At 47.4% G+C, this 22,142-nt stretch overlaps 2 protein-coding genes across 9 annotated transcripts in view; one reads left to right on the top strand and one right to left on the bottom strand.

Annotated features, from left to right (window-relative positions):
* Raf1 (Raf-1 proto-oncogene, serine/threonine kinase) overlaps positions 1-915 on the top strand; it is a 64,835-nt gene extending 63,920 nt beyond the window's left edge. For all 8 annotated transcript variants that reach the window (XR_002391146.2, XR_015445655.1, XM_004870441.4 and 5 more), the window contains one exon: positions 100-915. Coding sequence is in view for 6 of the 8 variants with exons in the window: in XM_004870441.4 (XP_004870498.1) it covers positions 100-243 (144 nt within the window). In the remaining 2 variants the exon portion in view is untranslated. The remainder of the gene's footprint in view (positions 1-99) is intronic.
* Positions 809-21,886, bottom strand: Mkrn2 (makorin ring finger protein 2). The gene is made up of 8 exons (XM_004870445.3): positions 21,750-21,886; positions 10,152-10,280; positions 9,297-9,478; positions 8,145-8,452; positions 6,746-6,960; positions 5,351-5,461; positions 2,136-2,280; positions 809-2,002 (listed from the first exon to the last, which is right to left on the bottom strand). Exons 1-8 carry the CDS (start codon positions 21,773-21,775, stop codon positions 1,865-1,867), a joined length of 1,254 nt encoding a protein of 417 aa, XP_004870502.2. The 5' UTR covers positions 21,776-21,886; the 3' UTR covers positions 809-1,864.
* Between the last annotated feature and the right edge of the window lie 256 nt (positions 21,887-22,142).

The raw sequence follows: 22,142 nt of genomic DNA, 5'->3' as shown, positions 1-22,142 counted from the left end.
ATGCGGGAGAGGTTTAAAGGGGGAGGGGACCCAGTCCAAGAGCACTGGCTGATTGATGGAACCCTGAGCCCCAGCTGACCATCCTCACTGCTGTTTCAGATCCTATCTTCCATCGAGCTGCTCCAGCACTCTCTGCCCAAGATCAACCGGAGTGCATCTGAGCCGTCCCTGCACCGGGCAGCGCACACTGAAGACATCAATGCATGCACGCTGACCACATCCCCGCGGCTGCCTGTCTTCTAGCTGGCTCTGTACCCAGGGAGGGAGGGAGTCAGAAGCTGCTAAGGACCTTCTAGACCATACACGGGGCCTTACTTCACTTTGCCTTCTTCTCTACCCACATGGCCCCGGGAGAAAGCCAGTCACTGCCCCACTGCCTCGTCCCTGTGGGCCCAGCCTTCTCCAGGTGCACATAGATCTCATGCAATACCACGCTGGGCCCTGGCTGGCAGCAAGAGGCAGGAGTGTTTTGGGGGAGAGAAAGGGGGTGGACAGCCCAGCCCCGGTGCAGGGATACATGGTGTTTCGGAAATCAGCCTTTTCACCTCTCGGACAGTGGTGCAGCACCAAACAGTTTTGCACATAATGCACCAAACAGCCAGGACTGCCGGGATCCCGGATGTGGAGAGTCTGCTTTGGTACTATGGAACTTGACTGTGGGGATGTGTCCCCATGTCCCATCTGCCCTCCATGGGAGCAGCCCCCTCATGCTGAATCTGTCTTCCAGGAGCTGCCCCAGGGTGGGCGCTGGCCAGCCCTGTCCCTAGTCAGCCTCAGCGTCATGTATGCAAGGAAGCCAGGACCCAGGTTTTCTTGATGATTTGGGTTTTAATTTTGTTTTTATTGCACCTGACAAGATACAAGTTATCTGATTGTTCCTCAATTATGTTATTTTAATAAAATAAAATAAATCTAGTTTTGATGGCTGTTAACTCCTTTGGAAGCAGGCCCTGGTCCTGCTGCAGCTCCATATGCCACTTCTTTCTGCAGCAGAGTTCAAGGAAGTGGCCAGAGCTCTGCCAGAAGTGGACTTCACTTAGCCTAACTATAAAAAGCAAAAAGGACTCTAAAGTCAGGTAAGAGCTTCTACCCACACTTCAGGTAATGCACTTTATAAAACATTTGGTGATCTATAGCTTTTTACAAAAATAAATTCAGGTTTGGAAAAATTGGTTCTGACTTGCATGGTCATCTGAACTCTTCAGTTAAAATCAGGCAGCAGACTTGGCCTCAGGTCTTCTCAGGACCAGAAAACACTTTTAGAGCCCTCAGCAGAATGACCACAATGGGCACAAGCCCCCAAGAGGAAGGGACTCCATTTCCTAGGCAGAAGACACACTTTTCACTGTTGCTGCACATGTGGCAGCGTGCCTGCTGCTTTGGTCTGGGACACTGGAAGGACTCAGCCCAGCATGCAGTCTATGTCAAGTGTTCTTAAACAGAAATCAAAATGCTGTTTAATACACTAGGGAGCTTCACTGTAGAGGAGTCCTTTTGCAGGTCTGTAGAATCCTTTGGTAAGATAAATGAATCTGCTGCTTTAGCTACCAGTTTACTGTTTCTGAGAAAACAGGTCAAAAAGGACAGGAGGAGTCAGGTTTCCCTAAAAGCAATCAAAACAGTCCAAACAGTTAACTGGTCCCCCGAGGGGCTGCAGGTGCAACTAAAATACCAACTACAAAAACAGTGATTGCATATGCTTAGTAGGTTATTTTATATCCTCCTCGTGTCCCTGTACTGTCATACTGGAGTGGATAAGATGAAGACCAAAGACAACCTGCTCAACTGCAGGGGGTGGGCTACCTGAGCCAACCTGGCAGAGTGGAGGCCTTCAGTGCCCAGGGTGGCAGGGCAGCTGCTGCCTTCAGGGATCCGATAAGTCCACTCCAGAAAGGTGCATGAAGAGGTCCCCAAGCTCAGTCACGTCCACATCTTCAGTGTTGGGGACCTGCCGGGTTTCCCGGTTCTCGATGAAATCCCAGAGCCGTACTGAATTAAAGAACTGCAACGACAGCCACCAAGCGTGCCGGTCACTGGCAAAGGCAAACTGCAGGGTATAACCATGCCCTCCTGAGGCCACCCCACACTCAAGGCTGGCAGGAGGATAAGCCTGCAGCTTGCAGCCCCATCCTCACCCTTACTGTGCCTTCAGAGCTGAGCTGTTTCCGGGGCTTCTCAGGTTCGGCCAGCCGCCCGTCAGGATAAGCGTGGCGGTAGAGGCATTTGCTTCCGAATGGGCAGGTCCCTTTGCCTTGCTCAAAGTATTTGCAGGCTTTTTTCCTAAAGGGTAGAAAAAGTGTTGAGAGGCAGCTGGGAGAATATGGGGTTAACAGGTGGAGAAAAGGGCCTGAGATCAGCTGTGTTGTCTCAGGTTGCATTACAGCTCGATGACAGAATGACAGCAGCTAGAGGCCTAAGCAAGGCCACTCTGGGGACCAAGGGGGTAAAGCTGGGCTCCCTGTGTCTGCTCACAGCCCCCAGGCACCAATACTTTCCTCCTCCTGGGCAGCAGCACCATCAAGGTGGCCCTGGGCCTGGGCAGCTAAGCCTCCAGCCCTTGGTCCACTTCCCTTCCTCCCCACCTCTAGTGCCTTACCTTCTCACATGTCTCCTGCCTCAGAATCCCACTCATAGAGCCCCTCAGCCTTAGCTGGTCACCTCTCACATCCAGTCCACCTTTGTCCCTCCTTCAGGTCCTTCAACATATCTACTGCCCCTCCAAGGGACCCAAGTTGGCACCTCCAGATACCTGTCACTCCAGCCTCACACCACATGGACCACTGTTCCCATTCTAGGACTTAACAGCTCCGATAAGTTGCCCTGTGCCTGTGCTCTGGCTTGGGCCACATTTCCCAAGTCAACATCAAAACTCATCCCACACCCTGGGAGGTGCTTGGCCTGAAGAAGCCCTGCACAGCAGGGGCTGGGGAAGCGGGGCCAGGCCCAGCAGCAGTAGATAGAGTGCGGTAGTCCGTCCTGCACGCCTGCCCTCTTGTGGACAGTCAGGACAGGTGGGAAACTGCAGGGGGAAAAAACAGGATACTGAAGCTTTGGTAACTGGTCCACAGCACAAGGGAACTACTTTAAAAGGTGACACAGAGTTCCACTTTAATTTCCCTTCCCCTGGGAATTATCCTGAAGTCACTGGTAAAGGGAACAAAGGCAGGAAGAGCCTGGGGTGCGTGCGTGCGTGCGTGCGTGTGTGTGTGTGTGTGTACACCTGAAGGGCTGGCCCAAGACAGTAGAGCTGGAGGAGATGAAGCAGAATACACCACAGGCCTGGGCAGGAGGAGGAAAAGTGCCTGGCCCACAGCTGATACCACCTGGCCATAGCTCAGAGCAGCACCTAAGCCACCTGCTCAAAACAGCTCAGATACAGAGAAGTGAGAAGGGACAGTTCTTAAGTATGAGATAACCAGGTGTTTTACTCATCTGTGAAAACCATCAACACTTTAGCTCAGCAAGGTGGTAGATGTTTGTAATCCCAGGACTCTGAGGGGCTGAGGCAGGAAGATCTCAAGGTTGGGCCCAGCCTCTTCAACACAGACTGCTCAAAATAAAAGGGCTGGGGGCTGGGTGTGGTGGCGCATACCTGTACTCACGAGGCTGAGGCAGGAGGATTGCTGTGAGTTCAAGGCTAACGAGACCTTAAGGGGGGTGGGATGGGGATGCAGCTCAGTGGGAGAGCCAAAACAACCAGGAAAATGTGACCCATTATTAAGAGAAAAGATAATCAACAGAGACCAGCCTCCAGGTGACAAGGATTTGAGTAGCCACATGTATGTACTGGAGATGAACAGAGAAGGAAAACAGATTGAAAACAGAGCCTTATGGGGCAGTATAAAAATGCCCATCACATACACACACACACACGTGTGTGTGTTTATTTATATATATCTAAAATCAGTCCCAGGAGAAGAAAAACTGGGCAGAAAAAAAAGTTTGATGAAACAATGGCCAAAATTTCCCTAAACTTGCTAAATGACATAAACCTACATATTCAGAGACTACCAAGCAGTATGGCATGAAAAAAATCACTCCTGGGCCAAATATCCAGATGCAGATAACCAGGATAAAGAGAAAATACCGGGAGCACCTGGAGAATGACAACCAAGCTCCCCAAGTTCCCATCAGAACCGTGACAACACGTTAAACCAAAGTGCTGGGGAAAGAGAACCCCACAGCCCCAACCCACAAGGGCACAGTGATCAGACCAGCGAGGCCAAAGTACTCAGTGAAGAGAGCCTTCCTGAAGGGGGACATCTGCTAGAAAGGAAATCAGTTACTGTCCAACAGAGCAACAAAGTGTGACAGGCAACTCTTGAGGCTAAGGGCAAGTTATACCAAGTGGAAGGAATTCTAATCATCCCTTGGGATCCAGGGGCTGGCCCTGGTTCCAGGACTCCCTAGACACCACGATCCATGAGTACTCTTGTCCCTCAAGCGGCGTCACACCTGCATGTGGCCTGTGCACATTCTGCCACTTCCTATCCCTTCTAGATTACTGCTAACACAGTGCAAGTGCCATGCACACAGTTGTCACACCTCATTGTTTAGGGAATAGTGACAAGGAAGAAAAACCCATTATGTGTCAGCATAAATGCAATTTTTTTTTGAGTATTTTTAATCTAGTTGGTTGAATGTGAGCTGTATGGCCCATGAATATGGACACTGAATTATATGTATCAAATGAAAGAGCATCACAAACAAGTATCTGGGCAGATATAAAAAACTATTCCTCAGTACCGAGGCTTCGCACTGAGCTACATGCACGGCCCTTTTTATTTTTCTTGCTAAGTCGCTAAATTACCCTGGGCCTGAAATTGCCATCCTCCTACCTTAGTCTTCTAGAGTGCTGGGATCACACATGTACCACACTCCCAGCCAAAAATTTCCTCTTTTAAAAAAATGAGTTTAAGGCAAAAGTTATGTTTTCTATCTTACAGTTTATAATATGCGCATGTGTATAACATCTGTAGTACAGAAGACAGTAATGAGGAGGCGTAAAAGTTAGTAGGAAAAATCAAAGAGCCTACTATGACAACTAAAAAATCTATTTTTTAAAAAAAGAGATCAAGCTGGCTAGGGTGCAGGTTGGTGGTCCAGTGTTATTTAACGAGGCCCTGGATTTGATCCCCAGTACCACACACACACACACACACACGCACACAAAATGCTGTGTGTTAAATGGAATTCCAAAAAAAACTGTTCAGAATAGCCAGAATTGCGAACTAACTGGGGTACATCAGCAGAATGGATAAAGCAGGTAGGCAGCACCTGGGCCTGAGAAGGCAGAGGTCAGAACCATAGCCAGGATGGTGCCACGGTCCTGTGAATTCCAAGCACTTACCCCATCCCCTGTTTGAAAGCTTCAATCAACTCGTTCTTTTTATTCTGATCTTCTACCCAGTACACACTTGGAATGACAAACTCGGATATTACACGGCATTCTGGACAAGACCTGAAATAAGAACTGGGTTAGTAAGGGAGAAATGTTGTCACAAATCCTGTGCACACCCCACTCTGAAAGCTCTGATGCTCCTACAGGGATCTCCTTCAAAGATCCCACGAGGTACAATCACCTAAGTACATCACTCACTGCTGAAACAGGCTCTTCAATAATAACACACATAACGCAATTTAAACCTGAGCAAAGGATGTAAAAGCCTATAAACACTTGAAAAGATGCTCAAAAGCAAATCAAGACCAAGGTGACTTGCACCAAAGCAAGTATTGGTGAGGACATGCCAAGGACAGAAAATGAGGCAGCAGATCTGGAAAACATCTGTTCAACTCAGAGCTGCCTGTGACCCTGGGAGCCCATTCTGGAGCACACCTAGACCCAAGCAAACCCACCCACACGGGACTTGTCCACAAGTACGCATAGGTGTGTCACCCCTAAGGCTGAGTGGGGAAATCCAATGCCCGCCAGCAGAACAGGTGAAGGAACAAAGCCTGCCATTCAGTGGAACATCATTCATCCACAGAGAGGGACAAACACTGATGTACTCTGCTGCAGGGGTGAACCTGAGAACATCATTCCCAGATAGGCACTTGTAGAAATGGGGCAAGTGGCTGCAACGTAACAGGTGACTGCAGAGGGAGATGCCTGTGGGGACAAGGGAAATGATCTAAAGTCAGAATGCAATGATGGCTACACTGCTCTGAAAGCATGTGAAACGCCACCGGAATGTACACTCTCACTAAAGCTATGGTGCAAGCACACAAATTTGTGACTTTAGGCCAGTTGCCGGACTCACCAGGCCTATTTCCTTCTCTGTAGGAAAAGGATGACGGCAGGGGGTCCCTGAGTTTATAGTGTGAAGCGCACCTGCCAGGACCACACAGTGACCATGCCACCCCCTCCCCCCCAAACTGTGCCAGCCCCACGGAGCACATCCCACATGCCAGACAACAGGAAATGGCCCCATACATTATTCCATGTAATCCTCAAACCCTTTTCTTTCCTTTAAGGTGAAAAAAAAAGCTCATAAGATTACTAGGCAACTGGGCTAAGGCCAGAGGCAGGTCTGGGAGATAGTACTGAGCAGTGACACCAAACACCTGCCCTCTGCAGAGTCCCCAGCCTCTGAGAGGAACTGTCACCATCATCAGAGGAAAAGGCATTTGGCTCAGGAAGGGCAAGTGAACTGCCTCATCCACGAAGTGGGGCTAGGAGGTCAAGGCATGAAGGGAGGTCAAGGGCAGAGATCCTCAGCCTCAAGAGCAGCCTGGGTGGACTTACTTAATGATCTGGTTTTCAAACTGCTTGGCACAGCGCCACTGGCGGATGCAGGACAGGCAGTAGGTGTGGTTGCAGCTGGACAGGATCCCAAACCTTCTCTCGGAGGCCGACGCCTTTTCGAGGATCACCTCCATGCAGATGCTGCACACCTTGTCCTGGCTCGCCTGGAAGGCAAAGGCCTTCTCCATCTCCACCTCGAAGGTTGCCATGCAGACCTGCGGCAGACAGTAGGAGGGGCTCAGGTTCTGGGTTACCCCCCAGGGATACCAACATGGAGTGGCTGCCATGAATGAGGCCAGCAGCCAGACTCAGGACACGGGTCTTTATCAGACTGCAAAAAAGGCCTCAGGTGACCCTCCTTCCTGGTCAGATGTGGTCACTTTTCATTTATAGCAGGGTCAGAGAGGCCTGGAAAGGTTAACAGGACAGCCCTGGGGGCAGGGAGGCTGTAAGGACTGGGACCCTTTCTCCTGGCCTCTGGATACACCCCCACCCCCAAAATGCTAAAGAGCCCTGAAGCTGAGGCCTGGCAGTAGCAGCCCAGTCACGGGTGGCAGCACAGTGTCCCCTGAGAACACACCACCCAGGACTCAGGCAAGGCCTTGGAGCTGGCTGCAAGTGGACACAGTGGGCCTACCCAGGCCTGCGTAGGGCCATGGTACAGAGCTTCCATACCAACGCTCCTACCAGACGGGCCTTCTCTAGTGAAGTGGCCAAACAGCTCAGCTCCTCAGCAGCATTTAGTCCTCTCCATCTGATGTAATTTGTCTAACACTGTAGCCCCCAGGCTTCTACCCTCTTCTTTCTAAGCCCTCTTCAGACCCTCTGTGCCAAGCACAGGGCCTAGCACAAGGCAGAATTTCCAGAGAAAATGGGACATGGACGACAAAGAGGTCCTGCCAACACTTTGTGCCTAAGGGCTCCTCACAGCCTCCAAAACTCAGTCCTGCCTAGGGATAATGAGGTGTGTGTGGGAGGGAAGTATACGTGAATGCCCACACACATCCCCGTGTGTGTGTGTGTGTGTGTGTGTGTGTGTGTGTGTGTGTGTGTGTGTGTGTGTGTGTGTGTGTGTGTGTGTGTGTGTGTGTGTGTGTGTGTGTGTGTGTAGCACATGCGCATACCCACACACATCAGCCATAATCCTGATCTACTTCTGTTCTCTGAACTGGGCATTGGTTTACATTTCTGGTGCCTATTCTTTTTCTCTTTATTCTAAATAATCTCAAATTGACAAAATGACAACACAATTTTAAAAACCCCTGAAAACAGGATGTAAATGTACCAGGGACACAAGGCAGGTGATCCTGACAGAAAGAGAGCCATAGAGACCAATGATCCTGTTCCTTGGTACAGTTCAGGTTTCTCAGTTAGTTCACGTCGAGGGGTACAATGTTACCTTCTCATGAGCTCTCCTCTGCTCTGAGTCAAAAGGGTGCAGAACTTGGAGCCTGCAGATGTCACACATGTCCCCATGCAAGTAGACACAGGCGTCCCCGAAGCGGCACTCCCCAGCCGAGGCGTAGGGGCACAGCTGCTGCTCGCTGGTATAGGGGCTACTGGACTCTAGATCATCAAGGCCACTCCTGATGGCATCCAGGTAGGAATGGGGCTTCATCTCAGGGCCAGTCTGGGGGTCGCTGTAGCCACCTGGGTGACTCGGGGCCACGCCTGGGGGAGTCTTCTCTTCAGCCAGGCTAGAGAGATCTTGACACAGAACGAACCATGCACACATGAGAATGGGTCACTGGCCAAACCCAACAGTCAGTGACACCAGCCCACGGAACCCACTGTTGGGAACAGAGAGCAAAAAAGCAGGCCAAACAGGAAAAAAAATAAAAGGACTGCATAACTTTAACAGTGAAAAGTCAAAATATATATGTGGTGAGACAGGGAAAAGAGCAAAACAGAACATGATACACTGATACAAAATACTTATTGCTGTCTGAATATGTGTACACAAAAATATGAACACACAGACTAGTTACCATTAAACCCACTCTTCAACCAAAGGGAATTCAGGATGAGGTCAGCCCACCCTGTGCACCCCCACCCCTGGAGCTTCGCCACCTGCAGATAGACTGGTGACTCCCCTGCTGAAGACAGAAGCTGCCTATTTAGGCACTAGAAAGGAGCAGCCAATGAAAATAACTTGTACCATCAGTGACTTCCTCATCCCCGGGCACAGCCCTCTCCAGCCCTGACAGGCTCCCACGTCAGAAGACGTGATCCAAACCCTCAACAAGGTGGTACATCTGACACCAGCACTGCACAACCTCAACAGCCAACAGTGTAACCCACTCTTTATTCAAACATGCAGTTTTGAAGTGAGCAGCCTGATGCGGCCTTACCATTGTGAAGATGGCAATGACATCGTGACAGAAAGACCACGTCTAGTGTTTTGCCAGGCCAAGAATGGCACTGAGCCCAGCACTCTGCAGCCACATGGACCTGGGGTGTCAGGGTCGGCCTCTCAATGGGAGAGGCCAGCAAGGAGCACCAAGGATAGGCATGCTGCATTCCATAGGGCAGTGAGGCCCTGCTCACTTACTGCGGTCTCTGAGCACCAGCGTCCTCTTCTCCCGACGCCCAGGCTCTCGGGATGGCATCTTCATGGCAGCCACAGTGAGGTCAGAAGGGGGGTGAGGACCTGGGAAGGCTGCAGAGGGCCCAATGGGAGGTGGGGGACCCACAGCCCCCCCAGCTGCAGCGGAGGGCCTCGTGTGATCATACCTGAACAGAACACATGCACGGGTCAGGTGCATGCTGGATGCCACACCCCAGCCACTGCTAGGCCCACGGATTCCCCACCTATCTCCCACAGTAGTAGAACCAAGAAAAGGAATCAGGAGTGAGCACCACCTGGCCATTGGGGGAGTGAGTGGCATAACTGCTATTGGCCAATACACAAGTGTCCACAGGACACTGGTCCAGCCACCCCAGGAGTCAGGGTTCCAGCTAGGAAATGGATGGCAGGGGGGCCCTCACCACTCAAGACTCCAGCAGCTCATGCCCGGCTGTATCTGGAAGCTGTAAAAGTCGCCAGAGGAGGCTGTGGGGGTGAGCGCTCCCACAGGGGCACTGCTACCAAGGCCATGCACATATCTAACAAGGACAGCACATCACCATATGAAACGCTCCAGAATTATAAGGAGGAGACAGAACAGCAGCATGGGCAAAAGCTTAGGACACATTTGCAGAGCAAAAGAGCAAGATTTAAAATCCTACTTATTCATAAGAATAGAGCCTGAAAGGTGGCTTTGAAAATTAGAAGTAGTTTTAGGAACTGAAGCAGGTTTTCAAATTATTTTCCATTTGTCTGTAATGTCATGTTCCTCTGAACTAGAAATCCCCTCGTGGAGAACCGCGTTCCACATATGTGGGACCCCGGGCATCGAGTCCTTGCCTGCACCGTGTCCCGTAGGCACAGCAGCCCTTCTGGTAGTACTTGCAGATGGTAGATGGCTTGCTGTTGGCCAGGTCATGCGAGAACAGGCACTGGCTGCCCTCCCGGCACACACCGTGCATGAAGTACCTGCAGAGACAAGCAAGGGGCACTGTTTATGAAGGCACCCACTTCCTAAGTCAGCACATTCTCAAACCCAGCGCACCACGGTTCACCACGTGGACACTGTGGGTCAGGGTATATTAGTCCCTGGAGAGAGACAGTTTCTGACGCTAAGACAAAAGGACTTTAGATGCATCACGATGAATCCATGATAGCTCTTCTGGAAGAAAGTAAATAACCTCAGAAGTCTTTATATCATGACACAGCCTCCTGATTTCAGATGTGATAAATCTGTAGAATTGAGGCTCATAACTGAGAAAACAGGGTTTTTGTTTGGTTGGGTTTTTTTGGTTTTGTTTTGTTGAGACAGGGTCTCACTGGATGGTTTAGACTGGGCTTGAACTCACTGTGTGGGCCAGGCTGGCCTCAAGTTCACGATGATCCTCCTGACTCAGCCTCCCAAGTGCTGGGATTATAGGCATGCATCACCATGCCTGGCATCAGAGCTCTTAAAGGGTATGACTGTAATGTAGTCAGACCTGGAATTGGGATCCAGCTCTGCCACTCACCACCAAGTCACAAAACCAACTCCCTGGTCTTTGCTTTATCCAAAAAATGATTATACTACCTACTCATCACTGGGTAGTTGTGGTGAGAATCAAGTACAGTAAGACAGTGTGGCAACAAAAGCTGTGTATGAGAACATTCCACTGAGAGGTCAAATCCTGGTCCAGAATAACCAGAGTACAAAGGGAGGTGTTCTAAGTCCATCCAGCTGGAGTGCAGAGTTGGCAAACCAGGAGACCCCACAGAGACATGTCTAGGCATGAAGACTAGGCATGAAGTCCTGGAATAAAAGAACATTTTAGACTAAACCCACGAATTGCCCATTTCCATTTACATGCAATGTTCAGAAAGCACAGAGCTACAGGGCTAGAAAGTAGACTGCATGGTTGTCGAGGGTAGGAGAGCACTAAGTGTGTAGTGACTGCTAATCAAACAAAGGATCTTTTAGGGTGACAGAAACATACTAAAATTTAACTGTAGAGATAGTACTAAAAATCTTCACATTCTATACTTCTAAGAGGCAATCTTTTGGTACATAAATTATACTTCAATAGAGTCATTAAAAAAGAAAAAAGGAGGGCTTACAATAGGTTAACAGACAACATAAGAGACATACTATCCAGATGCAGTATTTAATTCTAGATTCTATTCTAGTTTAGACAGAGCAGAGACAATTGGGAAAATGTGAGTAGGGACTATGTATTAGGTAAAGTCAATGACTGTTAACTGAAAAAAATAGATTACAAAAGCACATATACAATAAAATGGTACAACTGTTATGGAAAAAAATAGTTTAAAACAGATTTATCTTTTTTTTTTTTTTTTTTTTGGCGGTACCAGGGATTAAACTCAGGACCTTGGGCTTGCCAGCAGGTGCGGCACCACTGAGCTACCTCCCTGGCCCCTAAAACAAATTCATCTTATGGTCCAGAAATTCCACTTCTGTGTATTCATATGGAAGAACTGAAAGCAGTACTGTATCTCAATATTTATATACTCATGTTCATACAGCAGCATTAATCACATAGCCAAAAGATAGAAGCAATCCAAGTGTCCATGGATAGACAAATGGATACACTAGTAGTGTAAGCATGCAATGGAACAGTACTCAAACTTGAAAGACATTCTGACCCAAGCTATCACATTGATGAACCTTGAGAATGTTATGCTATGTGAAATGTCAGTCACAAAAATACATGTATGATACTAGCTACAGAAGTATATTAAGTTCTCCACTTAGGAATGAGTTCTGTTCTGGGAGAAAGTTCCTAAGTGTATTCATTCGTAAGTCCAACAAGGTGAGTCCTTATACTGTATCTGTGAAAGTTCACAACTTGACTGTTCATAGGTCAAGAACTAGTTGGTCTGAAGGTTATGGGTTGTTGTTAAACTGATTAACATAGGTCAGGGACTTACAGTACCTAGATGAGTTAAATTCAGAGAGACAGACACTAAGATGGTGTTGGGGAGAACAGAGTTGGGGAGAACAGAGAAAGGGAAGCTGTTGTTAATGGGTACAAAATTTCCCTTTTGGAAGGCAAAGATGTGGATCTGGTCACAATAACGTGAATGTGCTCAAAACTATAAACATAAACATGGTTAAGATGGTAAAGTTTATGTTATTGCATGTAGTTTGCCACAATACAATTTTTTTAAGCCAGCATATACAGTATGGTCTCATTTTGGTAAAAACAAACAAATGACCTCTGTAAATTATGTATAAGCATTTAAAAACTCTCATATATAAGAGTGTGTTAAAAACAGTGGTGATCCCTGAGGGTCAGGACTGAGGGTAAGTATATGGTTTTTTGTTTGTTTTTGCAGTGTTGGGGATGGAACCCAGGGCCTTGTGCATGCTAAATAAGTGTTCTACCACTAACCCCCATCTCCCTTGCCTGGTACACGGTAATTTTGACTTATTTTTGAGGATTTGTACATTCTAACATTTCTATCATGAACATACACTTCCTCTGTAACACTAAAGGTTTAGTTTTAAAAATTATGAAGACAACCAATCTGAGGATATGGTTTTAACACAGTATGTAAATTGCTCAGTATAATACCCAGCCTACGGTGGTACCTGTTAAAGAGTTTGGATCTGCAATGTCCCTCCTACTCCTCCTTCCCTTCCAACTGAGGTGTGCAGCTCTGCCCCACCCTGCCCTGGAGGCCATGGTGCTCTGCCCACCACAAGCCTGAAAGGAACAGAGGTCTCTGAAACTAGGGAAAGTTGGGGGACAGGCAGGAAAAGGTAAAGGCCTTTGGGAGGGTTCTGGCAAATCCTGACTAAAAAGAGTTAACACCTTTACTAGTGAAAGAGCAATTAAGAGAAGCAGCCTGTCCCCACTTGGCACCAGGACCCCAATTCACCCTTGTTAAGTGCAAATAAGACTAAGGAGGGAAAGGGCTATATTATAGAAAACTCAGTATATAAAATACACACTCACACCTACACATGCACACACATCAATATACATACATATACACACACACACACACATATATATATATATTCTCTCACCACAGTACTGCACTAAAATGTCTATGTGCCCCTTTACTAACTGCTAACTGGGCCTTGTATGTGAGGCCCACCATAAATCAGAGATAGCACCTTGGCAAGACAAAGAAGGCCAAATGAGCTCACCCAAGAATGTGCACGTAGGCAATGGAGAGGGGTCAATGGCCAAATCAGGGCCTCAGAGCCTGAACCAGCCAATCAAATTAGGACAACTCTTAAGGGGGGGTCTTTTTTGTCATATAATAACAGGGGTTAAAAACAAAGACTCTTAATCACTGGCTCTGGACTCCTATCTTATTCAGACAAGGTAGCTTGTCTAGCTCCTCATTTCCCTCCTCTTTCCAATAAAGTGACTTTGGAGAAATGTAAATGTATTGTATACCTAAAATGTACCAATAAAAGAATTTTTTAAAAAGTGACTTTGTTTCTCCCTTTAAACTTATATCTCTAATTTTTTAATTACATAAGCTTATGATCCTTTGATAGATAAAATTCACCCTCATAAGACAAGACAAAAACCATGACCAAAATAAATTCCTCCTTTTCAACTGTTTCTCTGAGGGTCTTGATTGAGTTTTGGTGGTTATGGAAAGCCACTGAGCTACAGCCCAGCCCTTTTTTAAATTCTGAGATGGGGTCTTGATAAGTTGTCGCAGCTTTCTAGGTAGCTGAGGATATAGGTGTGTGCCACCATGCCTGGGTGTCAGGTATTCTGTCACAGCAACTTTCAAAAGCTAACACAAAACCCAAACAAATGTAGCTCTTATTAAAGGGTAGTAAACAGACAATGGCAAACTGCTTTATGAGTGCAGACTGCCACTTGGAAATGGAGGAGACAGAAACTAGGCCTGTGTGGTGGTGCACTCCTGTAATCCCAGCACTCGGGAGGCTGAGCCAGGAGGATTACTATGAGTTTGAGGCCTGACTGCTCTACATATCGAGTTCAAGACCAGGCTGGACTACATGACAAGACTGTCTCAAACAAACCAAACCAAACCAACAAAAAACCAAACAAACAAGGGCTGAGGGAGGTCAGGCCACAGACTTGCAGAAGGAGATAAATGGAGATCCACTGGGAGGAGCATGTGTTAGAGTGGACAGACTCCAGGTACAGGTGCGGGGTGAGCAATGGTCCCCTGCCAATCCTGAAACACCCTAGTGCCAGTGCTTCAGAATGAATGAACGAGGCACGAGTCCATCAGGAAGCTGTGTGGAGCAGAGGAGAGGCTTGGACACAGTTCCCAGGACACTCACTTGAGCTGTGGGGACACAGCCCAGCGAGGGAGAAACCACTGGGAAGAGCCACCCTGAGGTCGCGAAACTCTTCTGTAAAGGAGCCTTATGTTAATCCATGTTTTAATTTATTTTAAAAAACACATCACAGGAATTTTACACATCTATATAGTAGCCTGAAGGGCAGGTACAGCCCTGAGATGCCCGGTCTTCCCTCCCCACCCCTCCCTCTGGGTGAGCTGACTCGTTCTGCAAGGAGGGGGCTTCAGGGCAAAGGCAAAGATGGTCCTCTCTCCCTCTGAACAAGCCCATTAGGAGGAATCTATGAAAAAAACATGAACAAGAAGATGAATAATAACTATCAGTCCTGTTTAGCTCTCATTCCTTTATCTCATTCAACCCCAGCACCACCACAAGTAGTTTCAAGCCCATGGTGCATATGGGAAAGGTAAGGGTCGGAGAGGAAAGAGAAGTTATTGGTAGGCTTAGTGACAACAACCCTGGTTTTTACAGACAGCCCTGACCTCTCCCTACCAAAATCCACTTCCCCATCCACACCATGGCCCCTGTCCAAAACACTACACCCATTTTCCTGCCACTAAATCATTATAATCTACTTCCTTTATGGAGTAGCATGAGTGTGGCTGATCTAAGAAGTCTCATGTGGTCCAGCCCACAGGTACTTGGCACATAGCACACTATGGTGCTGTCCAGCTCAAGGTGCAGACCCCAGGAGCAAGTTCAGGACTAAATGCAAGTGTATACAGAAAGCCCGGGACCTAACCTCTCATGACTCTGTCCAGACCTAGAAAATTCAAGGTACCAGGTAGGAGAAGGGAGGGAATGGTCTCCAAGGAAGCCCAGAGAGGCCCAGCCTGCCAATGTCTCTAGAGAAAGGGACCGGTAGACACAAGCAGCTGATGTGTGCTGTACATCTGGTCCTGGAGGGGCCAGGTGGATGCAAGCAAAACACTGCTCTTGTCTACTAAGCAAATCTCTCACTTGCCTCACCTGCCTGGCCTCAAACGGTGCTGACCAGGCCACCTGACAGCATCTTTTCCTCAGGGGAATGATAAAAGGAACTTTATGTCTGCTAACAGAAGCAACTGCTGAGCCCACAAACAAGAGGAATGAACCTGTGACACGGGGACTACACTGGGGGCTGTAGGGTCTTTCCAGGAGGACAGTTAGGGTTTCCCCAGGAAAGGGCCCCCTAGCACCTGATCACCAGATCGACACCATTCAGTTACTTGCTATAAGGCCAGGATGGGCTTACTTTAAAAACAAAAGGAGAGCTGTGGACATGGCTCAGGGTAAAGCATTTGCCTGGCAAGCTGGCAAAGTCCGGAGTTTGATCCACAACACTGCCAAAACAAAAACAAAAACACCCCTAAGTACACAGACTGCTATTTCTGAGCTGGTCTGAGGCGAGCCCTTGCCTGCCACCTGGGGATTGGGCTGGTGTGGACCTCCCTATCCCAATAAACATTTCCCTCGAGGATGAGGAGCTGAGGGGGCCTAAACTGTGTGTGAAACAATGTGGTTGATGCCATGTCCCTGCTTTCCTCCCTGGAGTCTGGAATTCTGTTACAGCCAGGCAGAGGGGCCTTGCCTGACCAGCCGAGGTACTATTGCTGATGGTGTCCCCAGGCACACAGGCGGCACTGTCATTGCTGGGGGAAGAGTGTGCTGAGTACCCTCCTGGGGAGGAGCAGCACACAGGTAACCTGCACCCCAGCCCTGCTGTGCTTCCTGCTACACCACTGTATCATCATGGCCTTGAGTACACCTGTCTGAGTCCAGAATCTTTCCAACCAACCTCTGGAGTGGTATGGGAATGCCTGTCACAAAGGATAATGTACATCTAACCAGTTTGATAATCTTTTTGTTTGGTTTTCTGAGGAGGAGTCTCACTATGGTACTCAGGCTGGTGTCCATCTCCCAGCCTCAAGCAATTCTGCTCAGTCTCTCGAATGGCTGGTATGACAAGTGTGTAAGTGCGCATTTTTGAGAAATGCTATTCAAGACTGCAACATGATTTCAGTTGTCCTCAAATATCTTTGATTTTTGAAGGTATAATTGTAAACAAAACAAAACAGTGCCAATAGCCAGGTCTACATGACAAAGAGGGTCAAGATTGGTGAACTCGGGCCGGGGATTTAGCTCAGTGGCATCGTGCCTGCTTCACAAGCACAAGGTCCTGGGTTCAATCCTTGGTACCAAAAAAAAAAAAAAAGATTGCTGAACTCATCAACATGAGAACAGGTTTAAAATGGTACATAAAGTTCTACAAAAAAATGTAACAAATACTTCATAGATGCCTACAGAAAAAGTAAACCAGAAGATTTCCTGAGAGAATCAGAGTGTAAGATACCAGAGGTCCTCCACCATCAGACTTGTTACTAGGCAGGCAACAGGAAGACTGTTCAAGGCTTCAGTGTCCTCCAAGGGTTCCTTTTATAATTCCACCATTATCTTTTATAATTCCTGTTCAGAAAACTGGCCCTCCACACTGTTTTAATTATTTTTTCAATTAAAGCCCAGACAGTTAACTGCCAACCAGAACTTCTAGTCAGTTTTGGCCACTTATAGGCTGCTGACTTTGTGCAAAACACTTGCTACGTGTCTGTTAAGTGACCAAGTACAGATTTAAACAAGTTCAAAAATAACTTTTAGACCACCACTGCCTTCGCAAAGTGTTATATAAAATGTACTAAGCTGGGTGTGGTAGTGGCAAGCCTGTAATCCCAGTACTCTGGGAGGCTGAGGCAGGAGGACTGCAAATTCAAAAGCCCAGCATGGGTAACCAATTACAAAATTTTTTAAATGGCTGGGGATGTAGCTCAAATACAAAGCTCTAGGTTCAATCCTCAGTACCGCCCCCACCCAAGTCCTATTTTTGTAGTGTATATCACTAGTTTCACGCCCCAAGCAAAATGCTGAGCACATCCCACCTGTCCTTCAGGGCACCTTTCTCATCCACTCAGTCATTCCTCTTCCCCTATGTTATACAAAGCTTAATCCAGGCCTCTTTCAAGTTGTATTCTGTGATAAATTTCCAACTGCTTAGCCTTCCTTCCTCATTATCCTAGAGAGATGACTGACGCAGACTGGGGATGGGGAAGGGCTGGAGAGGAAGCATATAGCTGCAGACTTGGGGATGCTCCAAAAGGGTCTGCTACCCTGCATGACCAGAAAAGGACTTTCGGACAGTATGGGGATTATACATCACAAAGGACATCAGGTTCACTACAACCACACACTGCCAGTAGCTGAAGCTGAGGGCTGAACCAAACAGCATCAGTTTAGTTCCCTGCAAGCCCTTGAATGGTGTTTATCTCTTCAGCAAAACACTTTCGCAAATAATTTCCAAATAACTGGGTAATCTGCACTGTCAGGGTCACTTTTCTTTGCATTTCCCTACATATTTTCACAGGCTAGAACTTTATGGCTACACTGCCTGTGATAACAGATCCACTAAAGGGGAGGGGGCAGATGATGGTGGGCTTGAAGCATACATATTACTCAAGAGATGAGAAGGAAATACAGTACTGTAATGTGGTGATATGAAGATGCCAGACGCAGATTGTTACGTGACCTACAGCAAGCCACTGCCTTCACCCTCCAAGCCTGTCTCCCCATCTGTACCATGACTGCAAGGCTTGCACTTCCTTTGTGGGCTGCTGCTGACCTCCTGCTCTATTACCAAGACCATGCTTAAGTGCTTAGCCCAGCACAGTAAATACTCTAAGGGTTGAGGGTGCAGCTCACTCCTGCAGCATATGCCCAGCATGCTCCAGGGTCTCAGTTCCATTCCCAACTCCACAAAAAAAGGAAATGCTTTATGATGGTTTGTTGTTATTAGTTTTTTTTACCAACCCTAGGGGTGAGGTATAGCTAGCTTTATTTTACAGATGAGGGAACTGCAGCACAGGTGGCAGCAGGATCTGAATTTGGCACTGCTCAACACTGGAGCACAAGCTCTTTCTGCTATTTACCAACAGACAAGATCCTCCACGTTGTGTGACGTGAAGCTCAAGGCCTGACCATCACAGGAAACTGAAAGTCTAGGTCTTCAAATGCAATTATCAGATGAAGGAACCTCTGTCCCTTGAGGAGATGGAAGAGGCAAGTGACTGTCAAGATGTAGTAAGGGCCTGCATCAGGGCTTTGAAACAGTGGGTAAAACCCAAGAGATGCTTAGGGGGCAAAAATCAGCAAAGAGATCCCCCTCTTGGAGGTTCTTGATAGAGTGGGATGTCCAGGAATTGCAGAATTGACCAGCCGCATGGTCACATGAGCTGCTAACTTTCGATTCCAGGAAACACACTACTAGAACACCACTGTCATTAGCAGGTCTCACTCAGCATGCTGATGTTTGACAGCCATCTATCTCTTAGAAGGACATAATGCATATCAGGATGGAAGCAAAATTGTTCTGTTGCCGCCCAGCCTAAGAAATTATATCTCAGAGTCAGGAAAACAAAACATTTTTCGACCTGAGAGAAACCAAGAAAACAGCTAAGCACTCTGCTTCCACCTAGACACACAAATAAATCAGACCTTGAATATTTTCTTTGAGTTATCAATGTCTGGGTAAGGCTTCTGTGAATAAGATAATGAATGAAATGCTACCACAAACTCACTATGTAAACTTGGTATTCTTGGTAATATTGCAATCTTTTCCACTCAAATACCTTTTCTGTTTTTTACTTGGCAAGGTCTGACCCTTCTCATCCTTTTACATTTTTTTTCCTTTCTGTATGTTTCTGTGTTGCCCTTTCAGTCTTGCAGTAAACTGACATTCCCAAACTTATATGGAGGCCTTAAGTCTATGAAAGCATGAACCCTGATATCACACCTCTGCTACCTGGAAGCTGTAAAACCTTGGGGAAAACCGTCAATGCTGAGGCTCAGTGACATGATCTGTGGGACACATCTAACGGGTTGAAGGGTCACACAGTACACTTGACAAGACACCTCAAAGAAGGCCCAGGATATTGTAAGCACTCCAACAAACATGAATTAATGCTTGAACAGAAGCCATCGTTCTCAACATTCCAACTCACTCTTAGTTTATATGTAGTAAGACCCTACACAGTGGTGGCCAACCTATGGCACACGTGTTATTGTGTTTTTCTTTGAAGACAAAACATGTTAATGTGCAGTTGTTTTTTCTAAACTAAAACCTTAGTATTCAGGTTTAATTGTAGTGTTGGCACTCAGTGGGTTTTGGGCTGCAGTTTGGTCTCTAAAAGGTTCACCATAGGGCCGGGGATTTAGTTCAGTGGTTCTGCAACCTGCCTCACAAGTGCAAGGACCCGAGTTCGATCCCCGGTACCAAAAAAAAAAAAAGCAAATGTACTAAAAGGTTCACCATCACTGTCCTATAGGATCTTCTTGTTTGGGAAACAGAATTAAAACTCTCAGGTCAAGCTATCTCCAAGTGCAAAAAGAAAAAAAAAATCAAGATGTGATTTACGTTCTTATTAGTGTACTAAGACATAAAACTTTGTACAAGCCTCAAGTCTTTCTCAGCAGTTTCCTTATCTGTAAAATGAGATACTACACTGTACTGAGATTCAATTACAAAGCAGTACATAAATGTGCACCATTTTGTGGACACACCTTAGAAGCAGGTATGGGAACAGGAGAATTAAACCACACAGCAAGTCAAATACAGATTAGCTAAAATCTGCTTTACAATGTGCAATGACCTAAGAACACTCACCTCAAGAAAGAAAACTATATAAATAAAAATTAAAATAAATTCAAATACAAACAGGCCTTCACAAAAGACCTTCTAACACAAATAACCTAGTAAAAGTATTTTTACAGATATTAACTGTAATTTTTTTTTTCAGTACTGAGACTGAACCCAGGGCTTGTGCACTGAGCCACCCCATGCCCACACTTATTATTTAATTTTGAGAAAGGGCCTCAGTCATGAAATTGCCCAGGCTGGGCTTGAACTTGTGTTCCTCCTGCCTCAGATTTCTAGACTGCTGGTATTACAGGAGTGTCACAGGCATGTACCACCACACCCAAACCTAATGGGAAATTTGACAACTGCTTAATATGAGCCTGGGCCTTTGGTTAAAACTGGCTCAACAGAGGTAACCCATTTTCCGGTTCCTCTTCTGTCTCTCTTAGACAGAAGATATCTTTCTCTCAATACATTATTCCCACTCTTAAAAAAAAAAAACTGGCTCAATAGTTAGTATCTTAACACTAACAAAACTCCATCACTTCTCATTCACACCAATGAAGAGAGGTAACAAAAATATTTAGAAATATTGCCCAGGCACGTTTTACTGAAACCAACTAAATAAAACTGGGAGCAGGTTTAATTTTTTTTTTTTTTTTTTTTTTTTTGGTACAGGGGATCGAACCTGGGTCCTTGCGCTTGCGCAGCAGGCGGCGAAACCACTAAGCTAAATCCCCGGCCCTAGGTTTAATATTCTTTATAAATGCTTGAGACATTAAGTGTTTTAACTTTCGGATGTTTTCAGATTTTGGAAGATTCGCACATGCTTAATCTGCAGGAAAGGACCTAGGTCCACAACAAAATTCATCATATCTCATACACACCTTACACGCATAGCCTGACGGTAATTTTACACCACATTTTTAGCAGTTTTGGCCATGAAACAAACTTTCCTAATGTGGAATTTTTCATTTGCGGCGCCCTGTCGACGCTCAGGGCGTTGTAAAAGGATCTTGAAGCATGTCAAGGTTTGGATTTCCAGACGGGGGACGCCCACCCTGTACTCCCCACGTATGGTCCATGGCCCCGGATCCCGGGCGAGTGACCACGGCCTCCGATATCAAACCCACCCTCAAGGCTCCCAGAGTCTCAGCAGGATTCAGGGCATCGCGGGAGCTCCGTCGGGCTCGGCTCCCTGCCTGAGAAAAGGATCGCGGCCGGCGGTCACTGTGAGGTCGGCGACGATGCCCACAAAGCTGGCGTCAGCGCGGCTGCCCTGCTCGGGACCGGACAGCGAGGCCCCTAGCGCCCAAGCCCGCGACCCCGCTACCCAGAGACCTCACGCCCACGCTCGCACCCATGCCCCCTCTCCCCTACCCTGCGGCCGCGAAGGACCCCTGAGCAACTTCCTGAAAGTCCCTCTCTCGCCTCAGTGTCCCCGGCGGCGAAACTCTGGGTGCCGCGCACTGACCTGCAAGTGACCTGCTTGGTGCTCATGGTGGCCGGGGTAGGTGCACCACTCGGCGCTCACCGCCTCAACTGCCGCCGCGCCCTCCCACTACGCAGGCGCGTCACACCGCACGCTTGCCACCCTGAGGTAGGACCGGCCAGAAACCCGGCGCGGTCACTATTGGTTCCGTACAAGGTGTGGCTGGCGTAGGCGTTGCCAAGGTTCCTGCCTGGGCTTCCGGCTGATTAACAAAAAGTTCTTATTGTTACACAGGAATATTCCCCTCTCAGTTTTAATTTTTTATTAGTTCATGTTTGGTTAATTCATGTAATGATTACATTGGTTGTGGGGAGTTGGTATACGTACGTAACAGATCGCCCCTCCTTCTATCTCTTGATCTTCCATTTCAGGAAG

This window comes from Heterocephalus glaber, unplaced genomic scaffold (genome assembly GCF_053883595.1).
Source record: "Heterocephalus glaber isolate CG9 unplaced genomic scaffold, H.glaber_assembly_v1.0 deba00001614, whole genome shotgun sequence".
Taxonomy (NCBI): domain Eukaryota; kingdom Metazoa; phylum Chordata; class Mammalia; order Rodentia; family Bathyergidae; genus Heterocephalus; species Heterocephalus glaber.
Note: the sequence above shows the minus strand (reverse complement) of the source record. Positions and strands in the feature narration are given on the sequence as shown.